The 27411-nt window shown below is 36.1% G+C and overlaps 1 protein-coding gene across 1 annotated transcript in view; it reads left to right on the plus strand.

The window, feature by feature from the left end:
* KCNH8 (potassium voltage-gated channel subfamily H member 8) overlaps window positions 1-27411 on the plus strand; it is a 190078-nt gene that overhangs the window by 85149 nt on the left and 77518 nt on the right. The window contains exons 2-4 of the mRNA XM_063303872.1: window positions 4593-4826; window positions 17033-17164; window positions 26384-26511. Coding sequence (XP_063159942.1) covers window positions 4593-4826; window positions 17033-17164; window positions 26384-26511 — 494 coding nt within the window. The remainder of the gene's footprint in view (window positions 1-4592; window positions 4827-17032; window positions 17165-26383; window positions 26512-27411) is intronic.

Below are 27411 nucleotides of genomic sequence, written 5' to 3' on the forward strand. Positions count from 1 at the left end.
AGGTTGGGTGAAAAAAATTATTTGGTACATTTTGTATAATAACCTACCAAGCTTCCACAATGTCTTTATAAATGAGAATAATCATTAAAAAATCAGATGTGGGTAAAAGTGAAATGAGGACTAAGTGCTTAGCTCTGAAAAGATGGCTTTTAGTCCCCATATATTTAGAGAGTTTGACTTTGTGTTGTCACATTTTCTTCTGACAACCGTCTCCTTTTTCATCAGCTACATTGCAGGAGGTGCAACATTTATTTATTTATTTATTTATTTATTCATTTATCATATTTCTATGACCGCCCATCTCCCCCGCACGGGGGACCCTGGGCGGTTCACAATAAAAGCAACTTAAAATTCAATAAAATCATAAATAATACCAGTCATCAATAAACATGGTTTCCTCCATGTGAAAATTGCCAAATCATTTGATTGTGGCTAGTGCAGAAGGATGAGAGTTTGATTCTCTTAATTTCTTTTATAAGAATCTAGCAAAATTCTCAACTTTCCTTGAAGTGGAAATCATATGTGGGTCTGAGTGCTAGAATAAAAAATGATAATTTATTTCTTTTGAGGCTAGAAAATATATACATTAACTAAGCCATTTTCTTTTTTTATAACATATGCCTGTGTATGTGTGATGTTAAAAAAACTCTGGACCTTTGAGCTTAGATACTGATGTTAATTATTCTCCATATTAAAGAAGTTTTCCCTTTTGTGGAATATGTACATGCCACAGATCTGAACATGATTTCTTTTACATGTTCCCATGTGTGCAAGTAACGGCGTTCCGTGAGTCATGCTGGCCACATGACCCGGAAGTGTCCTATGGACAACGCCGGCTCCAAGGCTTAGAAACGGAGATGAGCACCGCCCCCTAGAGTCGGACTCGACTGGACTTTACGTCAAGGGAAACCTTTACCTTTACCTTATGTGTGCAAGTATGCATGCCTATGAATTGGGGTTGTATAATGATGGCAAGAGAATTACAAAAAAATACATATTAAATAGCTTTTAAATTTAGCAGTTTTAGAGGTTAGTCAGATGCATTGATCCTAGAGTATTTATGCAGACATTCTAGATCTATACTAATATAACTGGTGCCAAATTTTTATTCCATTCCTGTATTCTTTTTGCATTTTTATGCTGTAAAAGATATTGAAATCCTTTTACAATTAATTAGCATGACCTAGAATCCCTTTTAATCTATTCAATGTTCCTTTCTGCTTCATGTAATTCATACTGAATTAACTGAGAAAATAAGAAGAAACTCAGGAATAAATTAATTTGAACGTTACAGATGGTTTTTAGGTACATTAGCTTTTATACAGAGGCTCAGTCATCCATTTATACAGCAAGCATATGATTTTAATTATTGTACTAGTATGGAAACTGATTTTTGTTTTGACAGCAGAATCAGCACATAAAAAGCTATCTAACTGATAATAATAGTCATTTTCCATTCAGGAAAGTAAAGAAGTGGTTAGCAGAGTCAAACAATGACTTGAATTAGATAGCTAGTGGATGCATGTTCAACAGATGAAACCTGTTTAAACATTGTGAATAATTCCAGAAACAGCTTTTGTATACATATCCTCAGAATGAAGGAGGACAGTGGGTTTAGCTTTAAAGGAGCAATAAATTTATATACTTGTAAAGAACCTATAGCACAATGTGCATGTGTGTGTGTGCATGTGTGTGAATCCTATCAGTAGAAGAATTTGCATCCTAAATTACTGGATTTTAGAAGAATAGAAAGATTCCAAAATAATAACAATAATATCTGAAAATCTTAAAATAAAACATAAGCTTAAAGAGGGATAAACAGGAGCAATTTGAAATTTTAGAATGGGGAAATAATTTTAAACATGCCACCCTTGATCCTTTGGTCTCAATTAGAACCAAGCTCTTCTGTATGTAGTAAACTTCCAGTGCATGTGTTGAAGTAGATGTTAATCACTCCCATGCAAAGTAGGAATATTCTCATCTTTTGACTGCTTTGTTACCAACTGATAAACATAAAAGTTTTTCTGTCTAAATTACTGAACAGCAGTGTCTTCTGTTTGAGTTACCATGTGTCCAAATAAAGAAGACAGAGAAAACAAAAGTCTTCTATCATGTTTAAAGGAGAGTAGCCTGCTGATCCAATAGCAGACCAGCTGACTTCAGGTGAATTTACATTTTCTGAAACTTTTTCTGATCATATACAACTTTTAGAATGACTGAAGTGATGCAAATAAAAGCTTTAGTGGATAAGTCAAACCAGAGATTTGAGGATTTGAATCAAAGATCTGATACTTTCAATTTTAGAAAAAAAGTGTAGCTGGAAGGTCTTGTGATTGATCCTATAAAACAAGAATGACACAGCATTAAAGCTCTTATAAAAAAACTTTCAACAGATATGGCAAATGCTTTGAAAGTCAGCAAACATCTTCAGGATGAAATTACCTGCTTACATGGTCTTTATCAAATAAATAATTCACTTATTCTAAACATTTCTTTCACTGCTAAGAAGATCAGTTTTCATGGGGAAAAAAAGAATCAATTTTTCCCCTATTCCAACTACTTTTGTTTATTCCTGGATAATCGCAAAATGTTGGGGAAAAAATTAAAGAGCTTTTGAGTATATATGCAGGACAACCTGCACCTGTATTATACAGAGTTTTTATTTGGTATAATTTCATTTATGCACTTCAGATTGATTATTCATCTTGTAAAGCAAAACTATTGGGAAAAAATGAAAGACCTGATAAATTACTAGCTTATTCGTGATCCCCCATAGGACTACAACAATTCAATATTGCCTCTATTATTAAAGACACACTAAGTAAATGTATATAATGATTCTAACTCAATGTATTAACTTTCTTTTAACTCTTGTTTGTGTAATATTGAGTCAATTGTAACTGAGGAAGCAATTAATCTCTTTTTATATAATATGGAACTTCCAAAAACTATGCATGATCAATTATCTTATATATAGTTTACTTTTCCAAGAAATAATAGATAGTATTTAATCTATGGAAACAGTTCAGATGGGTATCCATTTGGATGGTATAGAACATACATTGTTCTTTTCTCCAATACTACTGGAGGTATATAACAATACCTTTTAAAGTAATTTTTCCTACCTTCTTCTGTGATTTTATTTATTTATTTATTTATTTATATATATATATATATATAGAGAGAGAGAGAGAGAGAGAGAGAGAGAACTAGTTAAGATCCTACTGACTGTGCAGGCTATTGTTTGAATTTACTTTAAACACTGATGCAAAGGTATTGACAGTGACTATGGCATGTAGATAACAAGCAATATTGCCTTCAATTATCCACAGTTTGGTTTTGTGAAAGCTCACCAAGTGCCAGGTAACATTACATTACTGACCCCACTGGGATAGATTATTGCAATGCACTTTATCTGGGGACTTCCTTTGAACGCTACTTAGAAACTGCAGTTGGTGCAATTGCTGCAGAGTGCAGCTACCCACACGCTGGCGAGTGAGAACCAGTACAGCCATGTGAAATCTATACCAAGGACACTGCATGGGCTTCTGATAGGTTTCCAGGTACAATTCAAAATGCAGGTTTTGATCTTTATGCCCCTACCTGAACCGCTTTCTTCTTCAGTAGAACAACCTGGGAATGTTGTATGCCCCCCAGAAACAGGAGTTAAAACTGTTGCTGCTTTGAGATGGTGTTTCTTAATGGCAGTCCCCATTTAATGGAACAGCCTTCCCCAAGAGGTCCATTTGGTATCACCCTGGCATCTTTACATAAACCTATTTGGAAAGGCTTTTCCAAAGGACTTTTGGAAGTTAGTGTTGCTTGAACGTTCACTTGGTTTTTGTATCTGTTTATTGTTTATTCAGTTATTTTATTATACTGTTACTATTATGTAGGGTTTTTAATTGTGTTTTATGTGTTTGATATCTTGTTATTATAAACCACAGTTGTATGATTCAGTGGTATAAAAATAACATTCAGAAAAATTAAAATCAAGTTTTGTTGGATGTAGCCAAAACTGATTGGTTCAGCAGAGACATCAGAAAGAAGTCTTGACTAAATAGTTTTCCCCCGTTTCTTATTAAGTGCATCGATAGTAATAATCTATTCCCTTTCCATTACTACAAAGGGAGTTGTATCTTCATCTACCAAGATGTCTCAGGAAGCTTGTCAATGATTGTTCTGTTTCCTCTGATTTATAACTTGATGAAGAGACATTTCTTTAGAAATTCACTGTATCGTATAAAATGAGAAGAACCTTGTAATGTTTTCCATTTATGTTTGTGATCCTATCCAAAAGTCCATTAAGATAATTCAAAGCCTCTATTTCCTTAACAAATACTTTGGAATTACTGTATTACTCGATTGTGATCAAGTGTTTGAGGTAGTATAAAACTGAACCTTCTACAACCAGGCACCTTTCAGATGTTTTGACCGATACTTTTCCTCAACCCTGACCATGGAATATTCTGCCTGGTGCCATTGGGATTTGAGGTCTACAGTATCTAGAGGACATCCTCTGGGGAAAGTATGCTGGGCATGGAACAATCTGATCACATTTATAAATATTGTACTTTTGTGTTTTTTTACAGATAGTAATTTCATTCTTGCCAATGCTCAGGTGGCTAAGGGATTCCCTATAGTTTACTGTTCCGATGGCTTCTGTGAGCTTTCTGGATTTGCACGAACAGAAGTCATGCAGAAGAGCTGCAGCTGTAAATTTTTATATGGTGCTGAAACAAATGAACAGATGATTCTCCAAATTGAAAAGTCACTGGAAGAAAAAATAGAATTCAAAGGAGAGATCATGTTTTATAAAAAGAATGGTAAGTATTATTTCATTAAGTAGTGCATTATTTAATCCTGAAGCTATTTAACATCCACAGCTCATATTGTTTTTGCAGCTCAGTTCAAAATGCCACAGAAACCCATGACTGTTAGTCTATTCTTAATGTCCATAATGGCGTTACAAAAGCAGGTGAAGACCATCCTCTTTGTAATGGGCCTTTGGAGAATATGTTGAAGGAATACATAGGGTCTACTATTTTCCCTTTTATGCTTTTAGTGATTAGGTGACAACATGGCCGTATATTTTTTGCTGGTTTTATTGAAGTGTCATTGTTGCTGAGCTGCCCAGAATCTAGCAAAGTGGGTAGCATGCAAGTGATATAAGATAAAAATGTCTCTGTGTGTATGTGTGTGTGTGTGTGAGAGAGAGAGAGAGAGGAAGGGAGATAAGAAAAATAAAGTAGACTCTAAGGGCACTTTCAAAATGCCACTTTCACACCCCGAACTCTAAGTTCCCATTGGTGAGAACCTTCAATTTGGGATAAGTCTCACTGCATCTGACCTGGAAACCGCCCCAAAAACATCGCTTACACCACCAATACTCCCTCCAGCTGTCCAGCTGGAATATACAAATGGTTTACCCTTCTTTTTTTCTTCAGTTCATATTTGGCTTGTTTCTTTTATAATTTTTGGTCCTTAAAAAAACCTGACTGGTTAGGTCTTTGTCCAGTTAAAAAGTCTAGTGAAAGAAGAACATCTAGGACTTCATCAGATTACAGAAGTGGGGAGAACTAAGGAGCAAGCAGTGGAGCAGGTAAACATTCTCACCAGTGGGAAATCACCCAGCCCACAACTGCTGTTTTCTTAGAGTGAAGCTACTTTCACTGTGATTTCACTTGCACCACAGCTGAACCAGGAATCAAACAGGCTTAGTTGCTCAACAACAGACTCAATTATCTAGGATTGATGTAAGGAGGAATGAATAAACTCAAGATGGGCATTAAAAAAGAGCAAAGCCCACTATCTTTTTGACACACACACACACACACACACAATGCCTGTGGTCATATGTGAAGCTGCTTTTGGTTTTATTATGTACTAATCCTCCATATTATCATAGAGGATTAGTATTTTATTACTAACTATTTATTCACACTAATTATACTAATTATTTATTCACACACAGATTTTCAAGTAAAATGCTTGGTTACTGAATCAATATGTACTACAGAGGGGAACAAAACATTTATAATTATAGGAGAAAAATATGTCATTTTAATGTTAGAATATAGAAAGGAAAGAGAAAGTTGCACATAAAGCCTAAGTCATTAATAAATAGCTTTTTAAAATATAGCACCTACTGAAAATTCAGCGGAAGTCTATCGTTAATAATCTTAGCATTCAAAGAAAAACACAGTGTCTTCAATCCATGTTCTGGGAAATTAAATCAATTCAGGTGTTAAAATGGTTTCAGTAATATGGAAAGAAAAACAAAAAGGTGTAATTTAAACTTAACTTCTCTCTCCCCAGTTTGACTTTAATTCTGTTTTATAATCACATATTTCTTACTGTCTGTACTGAAAATCACTGGGATCCTTCTATAGTTTCTTATTTTAAGTAAAACATTGGTTGGGATAGAGCATCTGTAGGAAAATGGAATTGTTCAACATGGGGAGTGGGGTTACACTTAATTTATTGGAAAAGATATTGCCTGTTCTTTCTTTCTGCTACAGGTTTGCTGATGATAAGATAAAACAAAAAGTACAAAATTTGAATTTGTTTACAGCTCACAAAGGTAGAAATTTGGAGGAGAAATGGTGCTGGCATTAAATCAGGGTTTTGAAAGTAACTGGCTATTTCATTAAACCAGAGCCTTCAGAGTCAAGATCTCAAATAAATACACTGATATATTTTTTATATGCATTATTCACAAGTAGTTTGCTTGTGGAATAAATAACATTAAAATTAAAGTGATAAGTTTGTTTTTCCACTACTGTTCTTACCTGGCCATGAAAATATGAGATGGATAAGAAAAATGTCTATTGTTACTTTTCTTGGTTCTAGTAATAATTCTTTACATACAATACTATACACCATTTACCAAAGAGACTTAAATGTATTTTATGGGTTATTTTAGAAGAAGCAAAAACTCTTGGGAGACAGCAATAAGATAATGTGAGACTTTTTTTTCTTTTTCTTTTTTTAAACCTTGGACTGTTGACTTCTGTAAATTGACAGCCTTGACATACTTTCAGTGCAGGTGTGACCCCAGTGAACCACTCTGCTCTTCTAGGTAAAACATTCAGGAAATGTAGTAAGCCTAGAATATAGTGTATACTTATATATAAGCATAGTATGTATCTATGTATAATATATTCAAACAGATAATTTAATCAAGCATCTATTTTATGGCTTTTTTAACCTAGTAAGATAAAATCTCAGGTTTAATTCAGTCTTTGCCAGTTGCTTTAAACCAGCCTTCCTAATAAGTTAATGGCCATGCTAGTTGGGTAGTTTGGAAGTTATATTTCAGGTCCTATAGAGAGTACCAGGTTAGGGAAGATTGTTTTTATTTATTTATGTATTTATTAAATTTATATTACCGCCCATCTTCCCTGATTTATACTATTAGTATGGCTCAAATTCATATCTTTTATCTATACTCTTCTTGTGTCTTAAGAAGATGATAATCTGTAATTTAACATCAATTCCTTTCATTGCTGAGCAGGTAGGATACAACTATAATAAGCTGGTTGGACTTACAGTGTACCAAAATTAATTTTAAAAGAACTTAAAATGACTTTTTTCTTAAAATTAAATTAATAGCAGTTGAACTTACCTATTGACCATTTTCCAAATTTCCAAATAATTCCACTTCATAATAAAATGTATTCATACAAATTTCAGAAGAATAGCCCTAGCCATACCTTTAATACATCTATTATAGCATAAGCTTCATGAACTTCATGGATTTATCATACTGTTGTATTATTCTGAAATAGAGCACAGGTACACTCATGGTTGTTCAAGTGGGATAACAATAAATGGTGAGGTTGGACAGAACTGATATGCAGAACATGAAAAAGTGATGAACACTTTCAGACAGTGGCCATTCACAAAAACCTGACACTAAGACATTTACCATTTTTAATTAATTATCATACACTTTTTGATAAGAAACCTTTGACTTTATATGGCTTCAAGACACTGTCCTTGAGAATAAAAAAGTTCTATAATGTCCCCCAATCGGGTGCTCTCCATATGCATTGGATTCAATTCCCCAAAACCATAGCCAGCGTAACTTTGGGCTTTGTTGGTTGAAGATTCTGGGAGTTGATATCCAGCGCATTTGGAGTACACCAGTTGGTGAGGGTAGGGGATAGACAGTACTGAGCCAGATAGAACAATGTTCAGACGCAACATAATAAAAATTCACATGTTCTATCTATGTACATGTAAGAGAAACACATTTATGTACGTACAAAAAAGCCCTTTGTATTTGTATTGAAATTTGTATTCTTTTGTAATGAAATGTGTATTTCATTACATTCCCTGTATTGGCACTGTATTTGTATCTGTCTGCTCTGATACAAAAGGTAGCAACAATCATGCTACTGAAAGGCATGCTCTTGTGGGCCTTCTACTGTATATAGTGGATTGGATACTGAATACGGTAGAGTCCACTTAAATAAATGTCAATAAGCCTACATATTATTAAGTCTGCATAGTGTGTATGTATATGGGGACAGCAGTCATATATATCTGATGACATGAGGGTATGAAGATGTAGGAAGGATTTTAAGGGTGAAGATGTACTTAGGGAGAATGCCAGGAAAGACTGTTGGGGAATGGATAATGAGGAAAAAATAGTAATACTGGGATGGCTTTTTAAAGCATTCTCTATGTGAATAGGCCCATTTATATAGATTCTTGTTTCCTGCAAAAGTCAGAACACTAGACTGGGGAGAACATTATTTAAATGCCTGGGCTTTGGTGTAATTTTTCTGAACTTCAGTATATTCTGATTTTGGACTCCACTTAAGATTTTAAATATATGAAGTGATCATACTGAAAATGGTAAATGGGTCTTATATTATGAGCAGTGGATATCTGAGCAGTCAGAAATCTTGTACTGTTTTGAAACCTTAGGCTTCAAACTTTATGAAGAATCACATTTGGAGATACTGGTAATGAGGGATGCAGTTTGGATATTTCCTGGATGTGTGTGTCAGCTTTGTCACTGTTTTTCAATAAATGTCCAGTGTCCAGAATTCTGATTATTTCTGGCAGTAAATGTAAAATTACTACATCAATGTAATGTAAAAAACTATACAAATTTATGCTCACACACCCCAGGCTACAAGTAAAATCCGTTGAATTACACAATTTCTTAGCATATTTGGCATCTTCTCTATGATGATCTCTTGGCTATATGATATCTGATGAAAGATATTAGAACTGACAAGTATGTGACTAAGCATGATGTGTTGAAGAACAATTGAAATGGCTCTAGCAAGAAGTCCTGTCTTATAAAAGTAACATTGCTCTTTATGGATCTCAGACAAGAAACTTGAGGCAGTAAACTGAATTTTGGATGCTTGTTTTTTAAGGAGCATTTCTTAAAACTTGTGCCAGCAATATGGCCAACTTGGAACAAGAACATTGGGATCAGATTAGATAGGTGATTACTTTGGCCCAGTTTTTAATTCTTGTGCTGTACAGAAAGCAAATGAAATAAGTGTCTCGACAGTAAACCCTGTGAAAGTATCTTTGTCATTAATTGTTTTGACATCACTTCTGTCTCAATCCTTCTCTGTTTCACATAATTTTACTTGAACAACTTTTTAATTTAGAAGAGATAACCAGTTATGTCTTTTAGTTTACCAGTAGAATAGTCCATCCATAGACCAATGGACAGCCAAAGCTGTCCCATTTCTAAACAGATGTTTCTTCATGCCTCTTTTGTCAGATTCCTTAGCAAAGAAGAACTGGGTTTTTTTTCCTTTGAAATTTTGAATTATACCATTTCTTAGCTTATCATCTTTAACATTTAAAGATTTTCCCATGAATCTGCTTATATACACTATCTACTTATATCAAATCTACTTATATACACTACCCCCAAAAGATACCAAGTGATCACATGACCATATCATATGGGTCAATGAATCCTCAACTTTTTACATTTCCAGCATAGAAAATCTGATGTCTATCATTTCATATAAATTATTTGGGAAATCCAGAATACTCTAAATTCAGTTTTTTGATGAATCAACAACAGGGCTTGGATCATGCCTTACAATTCTAATACATATAGCCAGGTCACATAAAAACTTGCCTTGATAATTTGTCTGAATAACAATGTAATGCTGTCATAGTAGCTTATACATAGTAGCTTATACATTCACTTAAAATAGAGTGCAGGAATGAAAATAGGAAAACCTCTTAAACATTTTTTCTTTGGGCAGGATCATCCATCAAGATTTTCATGGTATAACTGCCTGTTCGGAAAGGTGGATTTAGCTTCAGTTGTAGGCTGAAATAAGAAATTATACAGTACAGCTTCTTTTTGGCCTGAACTTGAAAGTCATTATTCAGTCATGCTAAATTTTGTCCGTACTGTAACCAGTGTTGCAAGATCTACTGTATTTGGAAACTACCCATAGTGTGCCTTACCCATGAAAAAATTACATTTTGCAATAATATGAAATAAGAATAGCTAGTAATGTTTGGGGAAGTGATATATTAGGCCTCCTATAATATTATTAGCTTGGACAACTGAGCTGTGATGAAGCAATTTTTAATATTTTTGTAGAATTTTAAATTTGATTTACCTCAACATGCTTCTGGGCAGTTTATTCAACTTAAAATTTTCTCATTTGGACTTTATTATTTCTTTGGCCTGAAACCATTGTTATTTTTAACATTCCTTTTTTATTAAAAGGCTTGAAGGAAATAATGGCCAGCAGCCTATCTTTAGCAGTTGAAGAAAGGAGAGTACATTTATTTTAATTATTAATATGACCTTTGAGATAACAAGCCTGAATATTGTTTTCTGCAGACCAATACCAGGTTGTTTTAAAAAAAGTGAAATTCCAAAACTGCAATTGATACTATACTGCAATTAACTCAAATGCAATTAATACACTCACACACAGACACTTGTATATATTGGACATCTCAGAGAATTTTTGTTAAGGGCTGGCAATGTTTGCCAGCTGTTAGAAATATGGGAGCTAGAGCTCATTTGGTTTAGGTTTGTTTTACTATTGCTGTATTTTACCCTGAAATTCATATAATTCATATATATATATATATATTCAAATTCTTCACTCCAGTTTGTGAAGAAGGCATCAAGAATTATAGGCTGTTAATGTGTTGGCCAAGAGTATGGCCACAAGAATTATTATGCAACATTGGAAGGATAATCTTGCTTGTCAATATCTTCAGTTGTCTTTTTCTGAAAGGTGAAAGAAGAGCGCTTTCAAGAAATCTGCTCAATTTTTATGGAGTTGTTTTGTCTATTTCACTTTTTTCCTTTATAATTTCCATTCATTTTATATATGGATTGTTATATTGTTAATTCTTAAGCCAGGCTATAACGTTGCCAATTGTTCTATAACACTGAAAATGAATTAACTATTTGTGGGTTGTTGTTTTTTAATTGACCCATTATTATGTTGCTATTTTTTTTAATAAAGAAAAAAAGATGTAATCATTATACAGTGGAATTGAAAATTTTAGGCGTTTTTCTTTCATTTTGGGAGATTTGGGGTTTGGGTTTTCAGGGACAAAAATAGCACCTTTTTGAGGTTTAAGGGGAAAATGGGTGCCTTAAGGCTCTCTGAAGCTTAAAGCATCCATTTTGCCGCTTAAGCCCAACAAATCCCAAACGCAGAAAAGAAATGGATTGAAAAATCTGGTCCTACCCATTCTAATGATATAACGTTGCCACCCATCATACATCCTTCAGTCATCCATCCTAGATCAGGATGTGGTCCAGGCTGAGACAGATAGCCCAGCCACCTACCTGCAGTTTCCCATAATAAGGTTTTATTTCATCAAAGTGTCTTCTCACATGATTCTTGTAACTGCAGTAACTATTCAGAAGCATATTGTTTTACTGTACCTGTGACACAGGATGAGTGACTGAAGAAGTATATATAACATAATAGGTTTATGACGATCTTCCCTTCCAGATGTACTGGACCACACTTCAGACCATCCTAAGCTCCATGCTGGCTGAGCGAGTTGAGAGTTGTACTCCACATTTGGAAAGGACAAGTTAGGGAAGACCGAGCTACATTTTTCCAGCTATAGATGTATGTGTATAAACTCCTCCAAAGGCACAAAAGAAAATTAAAATATATTGCACCCTTCTCCAACTGATGGTATTGACCTCATTAGCAAGGGTTGACAGACATGATAGGCTAACTCAGTGTTTCTCAACCTCAGCAACTTGAAGCTGTGTGGACTTCAACTGGGGAATTCTGGGAGTTGAAGTCTGTAAATCTTCAACTCTTCAAATCTATTAGAGGTTTCCCCAGGGAGCAAGTAGGGGGGAAAATGACAAAGGCATCATCACACAGATGTGATGGATGCTCTTCCTGTTTTGTACTTGCATCATGATGCCACATGCACTTATGAAATAAGTGGAGCTTGTGTCACAATGATGCAATGGTGCTTTCATCATTTTAATGAAAGTGCTAGATTTTGTGAATCCACTGGATATAACCAGTTCACTGATATGGAAGCTAGAGCCCTTTAGTCTTTTACTAAATCCATAGTAATCAAGCAGGAAATGACACAATCGTCATCCTATGGTATTACATTCCAAACCAAAAGTCCCTATCTGCTATTCCTAGCAATTTACAAGACTTGATTGGCAGGCAGGTGACCAGGGAGAGTCAGTCTCTGTTCTGGATTTGAAGTGTCAGCAGATGGGATTGTTTAAGAGGAATGGGGGAAAGAGAGGCCATAGACCCTTCTTTTTTATGTTCTATGCAAGCAGATCCTTCCACAACTTTCCTCAGTCTCTTAACCTTGATTCCACCTGTCTAGCCCATGAGAGTATGGCCAGCTTCTGGTTAGGATGCATATTGTGGAGAGAAGCTAAAAACATGAGTGGGACTGTTTGGAAATAGCATGTGGCCTTGCAGTGCCAGGATTCATAATTAAACAACTAATAGCATCATCTGTGCTTGGATGGAAGTTGAAACATATACATCATCAAGTGCAGTTAGGCCCTGGAATATATTCCTATTATAATCCAATTACTTATACTTCAGATTGCATTGTGTTTTTCTCCTAGACCTGTTGACCTTTGCTTCACTGTGATCATGTCTCTGTTTTGGCCTTCACAAACCCTCACTGCTGTGTTGTTTACCTCCTAGACCTCTCCTTCATTGTGGGCACTTCTGTCCTTGAATCCAGTTCACTGATAGGGACTTTTTTGTCTTGATTAAAGACTGACTTAGTTTGAATGGCCTTGCCTTGTACATTAACTGAGAATGCTTCACTAATTTATGACTTGTTATAAAGGCAGTGCACCAGAATAGCAGACATGACTAATATCTAAACCAGAGGAAAAAATAAATGAGTACATGGTAACATCTGCTTCTGCTGTATCTTTTCATAAGTACTGTCCACAGAAGAAAAGTCAAGTTGGTTGAATGGCAAAGAATTGAATAGGGCTGCCATTTTTGTTTCTGGGCTTACTGTCCACTGCGACCTACCTTATACCAAATTAGATGATTGATCTTCCTAACACAGTATTTTCTTTACTGATTGGCAATGGTTCCCTAAGGATTGAAGCATGGGTTTTTCCTTATTTGAAGACGCCAAAATTTGAACCAGGGAACTTTTGTAAGAAAATCTTGTGCCATATTATTATGCTACAGTCTTTCACCTTTGGGTTATGGCAAAGGGAACAGCAGCAGAGGCTACCTGAGATTGACCCTTATTATATCTAGTTGGTCCCTCAGTTGAAAAGAACTCAGTTCAATGCTGGTTGAATTCCAGTGCGATAATACTATGATTTTGTATGCTACTAAATTTACAGTCTCTATTTTGTTTTACTTTTATGATGCGCTCAGTCCTCACAATGTTCAAGTATATTTTTAATCTTAATATCTTACTGTGTTGAGGTGTGGAAAGACATACCTTCTTGTGGAAGCAGCAAGAAGCAAGAAAATAATGCATAAATATGAATCTAAGCTGGAGATGCTAGACAATGATTGTTGACAGTGGCAGTGCCCTTTCTGCTCACAACTGTAGCCAGAGAGGAAATCTTTTTACTGTGAGCTTTTTAAAGAGAGGAAAAAATACTTGAAACATTGTTCACATACTGCTACATATCCATAGGATTTCTCACTTCCAGGAGTGTGCATATAAAAAAAAACCCTAATAAATATATTTTAGCAAGCACAGCCATTTTCAAAAGAGAGGTTCATATACAAATTCCATTGTTACCATAGGTATGGTCCTTCCAAACTGCATTCTTACAATAAAGAATAAGCAGTGGGATATAAAAGCAGGAGTTCATGTAAATCATACCTATTGATTGCCCTGGTCTCTGTGATTTTGTGTAAATCTTTTCTAGTTAGTGGCCATCAGATAAGGACATTATTAGGAGAGGTCCTCAGGAATGAATTTAATGTGAGTGCTGAGGAAATTTGCTTAGGAAAAACCTTGAAAACTCTAATTCTAGAATAGACAAGATAGGAATGGACAACTGGAAAGGAATATTTATCTAAATTCAGTAGCCCTTGCTAGTAAAGTTTAGACTGCAAGGAACTTGATAAACCCTGATTCCAAGATGCTACTATAATGTGTTTGTGTGTTGGGGTGGCAGGTGGCAGTGTTATATTATAAGGTTACTTTATCAAGTGGAGTATACCTGTAATGACTGCCTATCCAAATCAACAATCAGACTCACACAGAACTTCTATGGAAATCTAATTTAATGATGAATAGTATGCAGGATCACAGGCAAAGCTGAGAATACCAAAAGCATGGGCTTTCTCCCAATTAACCCACAAGCAATCCCCAACCCCCTCCCCCTAAAGTCAGTACAATGCCATTCCCTTGCAGGGGTTCGTAACGGTTGCTGGCAGTCTTCAGGTAATGTCCTTGACCAGTCAAGTTAGCCCAAACACACATTCCTTCGTACTCACATCATCCAGCTCACTGCCTGGCACAAGCAAACAATAGCAGCCCCCTCCTGGACAACAATACCTGTCAGCACCAGCATGGCATGGGAACTTTGTTGTGATGTTTCAGTAACATTGGAACAGGAACCATGACAATACCAAACTCATACTTAGGATCTTCTAGTTCTTTTTAGTTGCTTGTTCAGAAGTAAACAGTATTAGTTTACTACCCAACTGACCCAGTAGCCCAAGCACTGTGTACTTAAAAAAAAAAAGCAATAATTTTAAATTACTCAGGAAATAAGGGTTGGGTTGGGTTGGGTTGGGTTGGAATTCTGCCCTCTGGGAAACAAGTTGCTCTGCCAAAGTCCATGAAACTCATTGAAGGCTTTCCTCCTTGTTGGGCCCCATAAGTACCACCCACTTCCTAGTGAAGAGGATTTTATAGCCTAGCATACTTGTGATCAGTTCCCACATTGTTTAAGAGGTCCCGTGAGATATGGGGCTAATTTTTCAGAAGAATCTGTCTAAGGAGAAAAAAGAGCCAGTTTGGTCTAGTGCAGTGTTTCTCAATCTTGGCGACTTTAAGCTGTGTGGACTTCAACTCCCAGAATTCCCCCAGCCAGCTTAAAGTTGCTAAGGTTGAGAAACACTGGTCTAGTGGTTAAGGCAACAGGCTAGAAACTGGGAGACTGAGAGTTCTAGTCCCGCCTTAGGCATAAAAGCCAGCTGGGTGACTTTGGGCCAGTCACTCTCTCTCAGCTCAACTCACCTCACAGAGTTGTTATGGGGAAAATAGGAGGAGGAATGAGTATTAGGTATGTTTGCTGCCTTGTGTTATTTATAAAAATAATAAAGTCACGGTTAAAAAAAAGGAGATACTGCTTCAGCTTGATAGGCCTGACCCTGAGTTCAAAGGTTGCAACTGCTGGCTTTTGTGAACCAGTTTGATTTCTTAGTCCTAATAACCCAATAGTGATAAATGCATTGCTTAGTATATATAGTGTATATAGTGAATATAGTATACTCAATATATAATGGTATATATTGCTGCTCAGAGTCCCTCTTGGGGGGAGATGGGCAGTAGTATAAATCTGAGAAATAAATAAAACAAATAATTCAATATATTGAATCTTAGCCAAATATCCTAAGGAGTCCTACATGCATTTATATGGAGTGTTCTTCCTTCTCTTTTTCCTATTCTATCTATGGCCTTTGGATTTTTCTTTCTGTTTATTGATATGGGAACAAAATTTCACCTCATTAAATACTTGATAATGAAGAAAATAGTTAGAAGCATTTCTTTCTCTTCCTGGAAATATCTATCTAATGAAATTTGCATTAATCATCTTAAATAATGATATTATTGTAACTATAAAAACCCATTCTGCATACATGATTATTAGTAAAAATTACTAAACAAATGTAATAATAGTATTTTGAAGAAATGTTTTTAAACAGTCTTACCATCGTGCCATGGTGCAATTAACACAGAACACATCTCAGTAATTTAAGCAGACAGAAGGGCATTAGATACATTCCTGTGTAGAATTTAAGCATTTAATCATTTTCAGCTTTCCGGTATTTAATAGATGAGCTCCAAACAGCTACATTTTGCCTTCTATTTTAAGGCAGAATATTATCAATTCTAATGTATTTAAAACAGTAGAGAGAGATATTAAACATCTAGGACTTGTCAGAAGGCCATGAGCAGAGGTGCGTTGATATAGAAAGAACTGGATAACTCAAATATAAGATCACTTCACAGTTTCTTTTTTAAAAGGTAGAATTCAAAATACAATATGATACAAGAAGGTTTGTTAGATTATTAATGATCACAATAGATGTGTACTGCATTTAAATAAATACTTTGCTTTCAGAAAAAGCATTATTGCACACCAACAAATGAAGCAAAGATAAATAGATAGATAGACAGATAGACAGGCAGACAGACAGACAGACAGACAGATAGATGAATTAAACAATTGTGGATTTTTTTAGTTTTGAGCTTTTCAATTGTTTTATGTCTTTACTTACCCACACATGCATATAGACATTATATGATATATGTATTGGGTTTATTTTTCTTTCAGGGTCTTCATTTTGGTGCCTATTGGATATTGTCCCAATTAAGAATGAGAAAGGTGATGTTGTTCTGTTTCTGGCTTCTTTCAAAGACATAACAGATACAAAAGTAAAGATTTCTCTGGAAGATAAAAAAGACGGTGGGTATCATTTTCAGAATAAAAAGATTTTCAGAGGACAATATGTGGTATGTGTGTGCGTGTGCTGTATGTATGACTATATGTAAGAGGGCCGTGAGTTCATGCCATTTGTAATGTCACAAGGATCTTGCACCTAGACTCAGGTTGAATGAGAACATTCTTGCTAAGACAGGATAATAATGCACCTTCCTATTTTACCAGCAGTAAATGAGCACTGAATCAATGCTAAAAGATTCAATTATAGTATTGGGGAATGCCTAGGAGAAGACTCTTGCTACTTTTATTCTCTTTGTACAAATGTCATTTAGGGGAGTCACAGAAACAGCATCACTCACAGTACTTTATTTAGTTTAGGGAATTATGGGATCAGTTTTCAAAGGTGGGGGAGGAAACAGGGTTGCTGTATTTCCAACAGACTAAACCCAGATTAGGCTAAAGTCCTCTCACCAACTGTGTAACAACATGACCTATTTATTAATCAGTTTAAATTAGTAATTTGAAGTATTCAGTTATTACCATGAATGTGATAGTTTCCAAAACAAGACGATTAGCACTTAGGAATGGGCCTATGATATTGGGTATGGCTAACTTTCATTAAGTTTTCTAGATGTTTTCCTCATGTGCCTTATCTTTGCTGAGACAGGACAAGAGATGTATTCAGCAGTATAGTATTGTCCTATTCCCAATTGCAATCTTTTACAGCTTTCTGTCTTAAACTCAGAGAGGATGATAAATTGAGCTAATTCTTAATGGTATTTCTTATTGCATACTGATAATAGAATAGGACCAGATGCTTTATAGGGCTATTAATTTTTATGATCAAATAAGAGGTCCCCATAAAAATTATGGTTTTTTTTCCTTTTATATCACCATACCAGGCAAATTCATTTCTGTCATTTGCCTTCTTGATAACTCTAGCTTTCCTGCAGACCTGCATATAAATATTTAATTATTTCCTGATCAATGGTGAACCTGATTGGTTTGTTATCACCAATTGTCCTGGTGGATCTAGGCCAGTGTGAAGTTGAGAGAAACTGGGTTAAGTTCTTGTTCACCAATTCAACCGACCAGATTCTCACAAGAAGTCTTTTTTTCAGTTACTTAATGATGAAAATTTCTTTCCTGTGAATAGCATGCTCTCTTCCCAGGTAACTGAGGAATGTGCAGGAGGTTGTTGTATTCAAAACCATCTCCTGAGTTTCTGTTAGGCTGTGAACAGACGTTACACAGTGGCTGCTGGACACTTGGATAATAGCTTCCTCTATTGCAGTTCTCTCCAAACAAATGCTGTGTGCTTTAAGAATGGAATGCTGGCTATATTGGTAGAACTTGGGAGTCCCTCTGCACTTATGGTTCCTGTTGGATCAGCAGGTGGAGGCCATGACCATGCGGCCATGCCTAGCTTCATCTGTTGCACCATTTTCAACCTTACTTTGGATGGAAGAACCTGACTACAGGAGTTTATGCCCTCATTGCCACCTGATTAGACTACTGCTACAACCCCTCCATGGGGCTGCCTTTAAAGATCATCTGGAAGCTTCAATTGGTACAAACTGCAGTGGCCCAGGTGTCACACATGTTTATCAGTGGGCACTTGTCTTGAGGGCTCTACACGGGTTTTCTATAAGTATCCAGGTATAATTTAAAGTGCTGGTTTTAATCAATAAAGCCCTTTATGGGTTGGCACTAGGTTACTTGCAGAACCGTATCTCCCCACTGGACCACCCCAATCATGCTGGGAAATCATGCTGGGAAAAGCAGCTGGTTGTTCCGCATTTCTGGGAGGTCAGGGAACTGAAGCCAAGAAGTGTTGCTTTTTGGTGATGGGGCCAGCCCTCAGGAATGGCCTCCTATTGAAGGTTTATCTGTCTGCTTCCCAGGCTTTTCCAGAGGGCTTTTAGGGCCTGATGCCATGTGCTGGTTCTGAATTTTAATTGCTCTGTTTTATGGGTTTTTTAAAAAAATATTGTTACTGTTTATGCCTGGTTTGTGAGCTGCTGAGAGTCCTGTGATTATAGTTGGGGTTCAAACTTGATAGATAAATAAATAACTTCAATATGTCGACTCTTGAACAGTGTGAAGTTTTACAGTATGATTTTACAGTCAATATGATATGATTGATGATACAGACAATACAATACAGTATGATTTTACAGACTGGCTGTCTGTTAACCAGCCTGAAGTTCAGTCTAGCACAATTGCAGAAAGCTCATTTCTATGCAAGCACATTTAGGATTATACCTTAAACGGACTACTACACTAATGCTTTAAAAAGATTTAAAGGCTAGCCAAACCAAAAATTATTTATATTATTCATTCATTCTTTCATTCAGTTTTGATGCTGCCTGACTCACAAAGAAAAACAATACAAAAACAAGGCAATAGGAATACAATAAAAATTAGTCCAAAAAGTTACAAGATTAGTACAGAATAGCAATCCAGACAATACACCTATGCATATACAAAATATATCACCTCGAACAGTGACCTTGGAAGGGACTTTTAGAAGCTGATAAGAGACCATTGGCCTATATGCTCATAAATTAGTTCTTGTGTTAAGAGATACAAATTAACATTCACAAAGGGAAACTTACAAGAGAATTCTTTTTTTTTTCCCCAAGTCCACTTAAATTGTTGTCAATTAGGTTGAGGAAGCACTCAGAGATTCTTAAATCTTTTCCTACTTGTCCCTTCCTACTTGTATATTCATAAATAGGATCTGGAGTATCCAGAGAAATGAGAAAGAGCAAAATGGTTGCAGTGATGGAGAAATGTATTTAAGAAAAAGAGAAATGGCTAATGTAATATGGGTGGATGGCATTGCTAGGTTAATCTTCTGATCATAGCCATTTCTCTCTCTCTTCTTCCCCAGAAAGGCTCTTTAAAAAGGGGAGGAGGGGGAGTTTTCAAACTTTTACTGTTTGGAGCGAAATCTGTAGTCTAATTACTGTAATTCATGAAATTATTAATTATAATCCTAATTCAGGATGGTACTGTAGTTTGAAAAAAATCTCATATCTAAAAAGCAAATAATGTAATGTCTTCTGAGTATGTGTTCTTTAAAGTTACTCTATGAGGACAAAATTAAATATAAACCAGACTTGATGGAAAATCTCTTCTTTAACGGTAACACTCTAATTAAATTGTTTTCCAGATGGGGAATAGAAAGGAAGCTCTATGGATGAGCAGTACAGTTCTGCAAATACATTACGCTGTTTGCTTTTTCCAACTCTGTATGAATGCAGAACTATCCTGTGCTCATTCTTTCACTGAGGTGTTGGTTGTTTTTTTTAAGAGTGACAAACTGTAATTATGGCATGGCATGTTAAATGGTGTTACATTACTGGTGATACCATGGAAATCATATAATCGTTCCAATAGAAACTGAAATACAGCTGAAGAAATATTATTTTCTTCATCAGTTGGGGTGATGAATAAAACTTAATATTTAACACAATTGTCAAATTGATAAGAATATTAGGGGGGAAAAGACCCAGCCATGATAGGTTGTCCACTGTATGTCTATCATCTGATAAGGGGGGGAGCATGCATTTACATCTTACTGCAACCAATCTGACTCTCAGAAGTTTTCAGGTTAAAAAATAAAACATCCAGAGTAGGTATAAAATATAAAATCAAGAGTCAAATTTCAGCACTCTTAAAAAGCATGGTTGCCAGCATTCCTTTTGCTTCATCCGGAACCCCCCACAGTGGGCAGACCAGATTCAACCTTGTATTTTTTGGTGTGTGTTTACCTTAAGCCTTGCAGACATTTATAACACTCATTTCACCCCTTATACTCTGAATTTTCTTCACATTAGATCCCTAGCTCCATCTGCTTTGGGAGTCTTGCCCTTGATATGGCATAGAAAAACTGAAGTAGTTTTTGAGGTCATAAAAGCTACATATATATACTTTAAAAATATTTTTTCTTGTGCCCATAATTGCATCTTGCAGTAAAAGATTTATTGGCATGTACTAATAATAAAGTTATTGAAGAGATATGGCTAGCCATTATTGCTGGACCTTTCTGCAGCAGGCTTTGATGGGGATGCATTATCCTTTCTTCTTGCACTCTTATGTAAGATTCCCCCTGCAACAATTTCATTTCCATGGACTCAGCCATATTGCTTCAACTCTTTGAGATGCAGCAAGCACCACTTTTAAAATGCGAGACTGCTTAGAAAAGCTATGAACAAATAACTAGATGGCTCACTTTGCTCCTGAATTATAGATAACCATATTGGTCTATCATCTTCCAGGGACTAAAGTTTCACCACAGGAGATAAACATTTTCTCAGATAAGAAAGGTCAGGTAATAAACAGAGAACTAGACTCTCATGCTGAACTAACTGTAGGTCAAAGGATCTATTTAAGCAACATAACATGGAGAGGAGAATCTTCAAATGCACAGTGTAATAAATGAAGACAAGGTCTTTGTCTCACTGCTGGTGAAATTCATGGCATATGACAATATTATTTTCTGGTCTTGGAAACTGATTAGCAATAACTGCTTTAGTTATATGATTAACCTCAGAAATTATGTAGTCTATTTCCCTAGCCCTTAAAATAAACATTATGCCAGTGAAAATAGTTTCTAGATTTAGAATTCATAACTAAGTTGTATATTTCCTTAAGTGTATATTGGCACGGGCTTTTCTTGGAGCTTTCAATGTTCACATTTTGAAAACAGACAGCAGAGGGAATAAAAAGGGGACTGATAGGATAGGATTATGCACATACTATGACTGTATCACTGAAGACTACATATTAATTCATTAATAATTTTTTTCCATTTATGTGGCCGTCCATCTGAAACATATGACTCTGTCCCATCTAATTGTGACCTGGGTGGCTAACAGAGAATGAAAACAAGATCAAAACATCATAGAAAAACAATAAATAACAAACAAGATAAAACCAACAACCCAATCAACATAACCGAGAGATGAGCTCAACCACACACCACACACACCATTGCTCTTTTGCCTTTGTTGCTATGCAAATGTCCTTATAGTTGCTTTATGGATCTTCAGTGATAAGGCAGGAAGAGGAAGAAAGGATGTCAACTTTGTTTTCTTGCTTTGAATCTTCTTTTGCAGCATAGAGCAAAAACAAACAAGCAATAAACAAACAAATCTGGGTAGGGAAAGTGGCAAAGCTGCCCCTCTGAGTACTGCTGAAAATGGGTAAGTAGAAGCCAAAGCATCATGCTGCCTCACCTTTAGGCGAAAATACCAGGAGGAAGACAAGCATGAATCTGCCTCCCCTTCCCAACTCCAATGAAAGGTGACAAAACTGTCATCACAACATTTGCTCTAAAGCAGGCACTTCCCTAGCAATACAGGTAGACCAGGCTTACCGACTGCCTTGTGCAGTGATCGGTCAAAGTTATAACGGTGCTGAAAAATAACTTTGCAACCAAGGTGTGCATTTACGACCATCACAGTGTCTCTCTCTCGGTCACGTGTTCACCATTACAGTCAGTTAATATGCGTTGTCCTCTGCCTGACCCTTTTTAAAAATCCCCCCGCCTTGCAGAGTGGAAAGATTGGAGAGGAAGGGATTACAAGAGAGTAAGCAGGCACACAATGGGGAATGCACATCAAAAGTAATGCACTAGTGCCAACTGTTTCCCTAGTGTGCTTGGGGAGCCATGAATCTGCTAGGCAATCATTCGGCACTAGTGCATTCCTTTCAATGTATAAGGGGATCTTATAATCCCTTCCTGTCCAATGAATATAAATACAAACTTTAATTCCCTTCTTGATAATTATTCCAGCACCGGGGTGAACATTCCAAAGGGTGGGGGAGTGGGAAAAGGAAAGTTGAAGTAAAATCGTAAGCACAGTCACAGTCATATGATTTTTCACTTGGCAATCGAGTTGCTGTTCCCAACTGTGGTTGCTAAATGAGGACTACCTGTATAGAAGTCCTCTGGAATTATACGGAAGGAGCTTAAGTGCAGAAAATAGAACTGAATCCAAAACTCATATCCTAATCAGCTCTGGGATTATACTTCTCAGAAGGTTTTTAAGACCTAACATTTAGGTTCAATGCTGACATTTCAGAATTGTCATAGCTAAATCCCAGCTAATTCTTGGTGCTAGGAGTCAGAGCCCAGGGACCAAAACTGGAGGGAAAGCCAAGAAGTTGCAAAATCTGAACATTGTCCCATCTGCGTTGGTAATAATGGAAGCACAATTACATATGAATTATGCTTTTCCAGACACAGAACGTAGAGTATTATACAAGATTTGGAACTGCTTCCCAAAAGAAATGTGTCTATCTTTTTCCTTGCTAGCTTTTTAGAAGAAATACAAGACCTACTTTCTTATTTAGTCTTTTTTTTCCCTCAGTGAGACAGCAGTATTGGCCTAGTTTTTAACAGTACTATAGGCTTTCTTTCTGATGCACCTGTCCTTAGCATTCTCCTCTTATTGTGAGCCATGTCAAACCTATAAATAGTTAATAACAGTTAAAGCAGTACCGTTAAAAAACCTAGGCACTGTGCAATATAAACTGTGAACATAAAATATAAACTATGAAATGTGAAATATAAACTATGGACTTAGGCACCTTTAAAATTCAAGCTTATATTCTTAAAAGCCATTTGATTTAACAGAGAGGAAAAACTAAGATTTTCCACAAGTCTTTAGTGTACATTGCTACAATCTGGGTTTTAGTTCCATGATGTGCCCATTCAGGGGCATCAACCAGGGGTGTTGTCAAAAAAGCCACAATGATTGAAGATCCAGCCAAGGTTAAAAAATGTCAAGGCTTCAATTGCACAATCACAGCTGCCATCTTGACTCTTTTGAATCCCCCCTGCAGACACCCTTGTCATCCTGCTGCTGGCAAACCACTTTGTAAGCAAGAAAAATGATTATATTTTTAAAGGATGTCCTTAATTTATGTTTCCAAGATTATACTATGTTCATTTTAACCCTAAGCTAGCAGCCTTGGTATGATTCCCCTGTCATTGCTGTTCAGACAGTTTGAGAATGCACAGATGAGAAAAAAGAATGCTCCAAAAAGCTATTATTTATATAGTTGAAGAATGATAAATATACGGTAGTTGAAGAATGAAAAATAACCCTCAGGCAGATATGATTAAATAAAGAGTATTACCTTGAGAATTGAATGGAAATAAAACTACATATAAGGTAAGGGATGTTTGAAAAAGATATGATGTGACATGGAATGTTGGGGAGGTAAAGAAAACCCTTAGGACTTTAAAGTTTGTTTTACAATGGTGAGCATCTAAGAATTTTCTTAAGTTAATTGTTACTCATAAAGTGTCATCACAGGACAAAATCTTTTTCAGACCTTTTGTACATATTGGCAAACTGCAGTTAGGCAGAATTCTGGAAAAGGAAAATTCTATTCTGCAGTGGAAAGGATACAATTTAGAGGTCTACTGGGAACTAAGCAACATGAATTAATAGCAGTCATGTGCTTATTCATCTATACTAACCTTTATTTCCTATGTACCACTTTGAAGCTCAGTGGTAGCTTAAGCCACAGTACATTGAGAAACTATAGCATCAGGGAGAAACTATCTGCAGAAGGTCCAGAATTCCATCTCCAACCTTATCTAGCTAGGGCTGAGAATGTTCCTTGTCTAAAAAAGTTGGGGCAGATAATACTGCGTTAAATACAACTTAATGACAAAGCAGTTCTACAAATCAATGACTATGAAAGTAAGATTGTAGTAATGTCATTACAACTTTAGCTACAATACTATAGGCATTCAGAGGCACTCAAAAGACTCAATCCCTTGATATCCTTCCTCATTTTTGGAACTATCTATTAAAACACTGTTGTGATGCCAGTGCCTTACTTCTTTGAAAACCTATTTTTATTCAGTCTATTGTTTTTATTGTTGATTGTTTTTATTACTGTTATCTGCCCAGAGTCACTGGTTTGAGATGGCTATATAAATTGAATGAATAAATAAATAAATAGTTGTGGAACTTGTGTTTTGAACCAAAGGATAGACAAAGCATGACTTAGAGGACATCTTGATACAATCAAATAAAATCTAAAAAACATGGTGCCCTCAGGCATCAATATGGCTGTGGACACCTCAATTAATGCCACCGAACTTCCTGTCCCTTCTAATTGTAGACTGGTTTGATTGTTTAGATAAAAATAAATGAATGGCATGCTTGCATGCCACAAAGTAAGGAGAAATCCTTTAATATACCCATTATTTACAAGTACAGTATGTCTAATAAATATTTTTTTAAAATAAAAATGAGGTGCCTTTCTGCTCAGAAAAAGTAATGTGTAGTGTTAGAGAACACCCCAAAAAAGTAGAGGGGTAGTGAGGATCCTGAAAAGTTTCTATATTGTTGTTGTTTTTTTAGTGACCATGCTCAGTATGGCAACTTCTTCATGAATAATCTCCATGTAATCAGTTTATAAGAACCTCCATTGCACGCTCTCAAAATTTTAAATGGGTCCACTCCTCTTGAAAGCTTTGCTTTTTCTTCCATGACTGGGCTTTGAAATCCATGAAATGTGCAAATTTTGAAGAAGTGGCATGCTTCCTCCACAGTGGAATTCTATTCAATTCAGTGCAGAAGTTATCTTTGTGGAAGGTTAGCATATACATGTATGGGGAAGGGGAACTGTGAAAAACAAAGTAGAGTCAGTTAAAAGGAATGATGGAAGAATACTTTTAAAGTTTTCAATAACATTAAAAAGCAGCTGCACCCTAATTCCCAGCAGCCACTATGAAATATAGACTACGTGGCCAATGGTAAGGTATGCTGGGAGTTGTTTTTCAGGCTACAAATTCCCCATTCATGGCAGTTATTTTGCTGTTCTCAGGAGCATCTGGGGGTGTCAAATAAGTCAAGATAGTAAGCAGGACTGCACAACTGGAGTCCCACCCTTTTTTACTATAGATAGATAGATGATGGATGGATGGATGGATGATCAGAGAGAGAGAGAGAGAGAGAGAGAGAGAGAAAATAGAGAAACACAAAAGAATTTCCAGAAAAGAGTTTGTTGGTGGCAACAAAACCAGTAGGTCTTTAGCAATATCCCTGAGTTAATGGATTGTGCTTTAATTTGGAAGAACAAAAAAAGAAGGAAAAGAATGAAATAAAAGCTATCTGCAACATTGAGGGTAGGCAACTCTGAAGTATCATAGTCTACTTTCTAGAGACTGAATTTAAACTAATACAATGTGCCATCTCTATTCTTCAGAAAGATTCAAAGGAAGAGGAAGAGCAGGATCACATTTTGATTCAGCCCGCAGACGGAGCAGAGCTGTCCTTTATCACATCTCTGGACACCTACAAAGAAGAGAAAAGAACAAATTAAAAATTAATAATGTAGGTATAGAGAATGAAACACTTGTTATGCTCTTCTATCTAAGGTGGGGGTTTGTGTGCAGCTCAGGAGATTTAGATTAAAGGGGGGGGGCTACTAATTGCTTATAATTGTATTTGATGCCCCTTCCTATTTTGAAGATGTGTACTGAAATATAGATGCCAATACAGTGTTTCTTGTAAGTGAATTAAACTGTACAATGTCAAAGAGAAAATGCAATGGACAGAGACTAGGATCCTTGTAACTCATGGCGATATTCATATGGTTTAGTGTAAATGTCTAAGGCTCAACCCAGACATTCTGCTAGCAGTCATGTTTGTCCTTTTATAAAACTTCATAGCAAGTGTTGGCAAAAAGGACTTTAATTCTTTTCTCCTCCTGTGCCATGATTCAGATAATTTCCTGCCACACAAACACTTCTGAGAAGCAAAGCGCCAATGAAAGCTTTCCTTCCAAGCTAATAATAGATGGAAGGGCTATTTTCATCATGAACCCAGCAGGAAACTGCATGAACTATCTAGTGTTTGTTTATTTAGTTAAAGAACAGACTTCAGGATTAATGGCATGTTTTGCATCAATCTAGTAAGCAGTGAGTGTGGCATCACATCCTCTCCTTTCCTATTTCTTGTAGGAGAGCTTGCATTTTCCCAGTGAGCAAAATTCCCCAGCTCATAGCACAACTGAAAGCCTAGAAAGCACCAGGTAGATACCTCCTGAGTTGCTAAAAGCAAGGATCGTATGATGGATTCCTGTCTTTGCAATCTTTTTCATTCATACAGATCATGCAAGCCAACATCTCTAAAGGAGTCAGAATGTACTATTATTCCACTCTTTAAAAGGGAGAGGAAAACCCTTATTAACCAGTTATTGGCCAGTTTTCTGAGCATTATCAGTTTACTACA

Source organism: Candoia aspera, chromosome 4, assembly GCF_035149785.1.
Source record: "Candoia aspera isolate rCanAsp1 chromosome 4, rCanAsp1.hap2, whole genome shotgun sequence".
NCBI classification, from domain to species: domain Eukaryota; kingdom Metazoa; phylum Chordata; class Lepidosauria; order Squamata; family Boidae; genus Candoia; species Candoia aspera.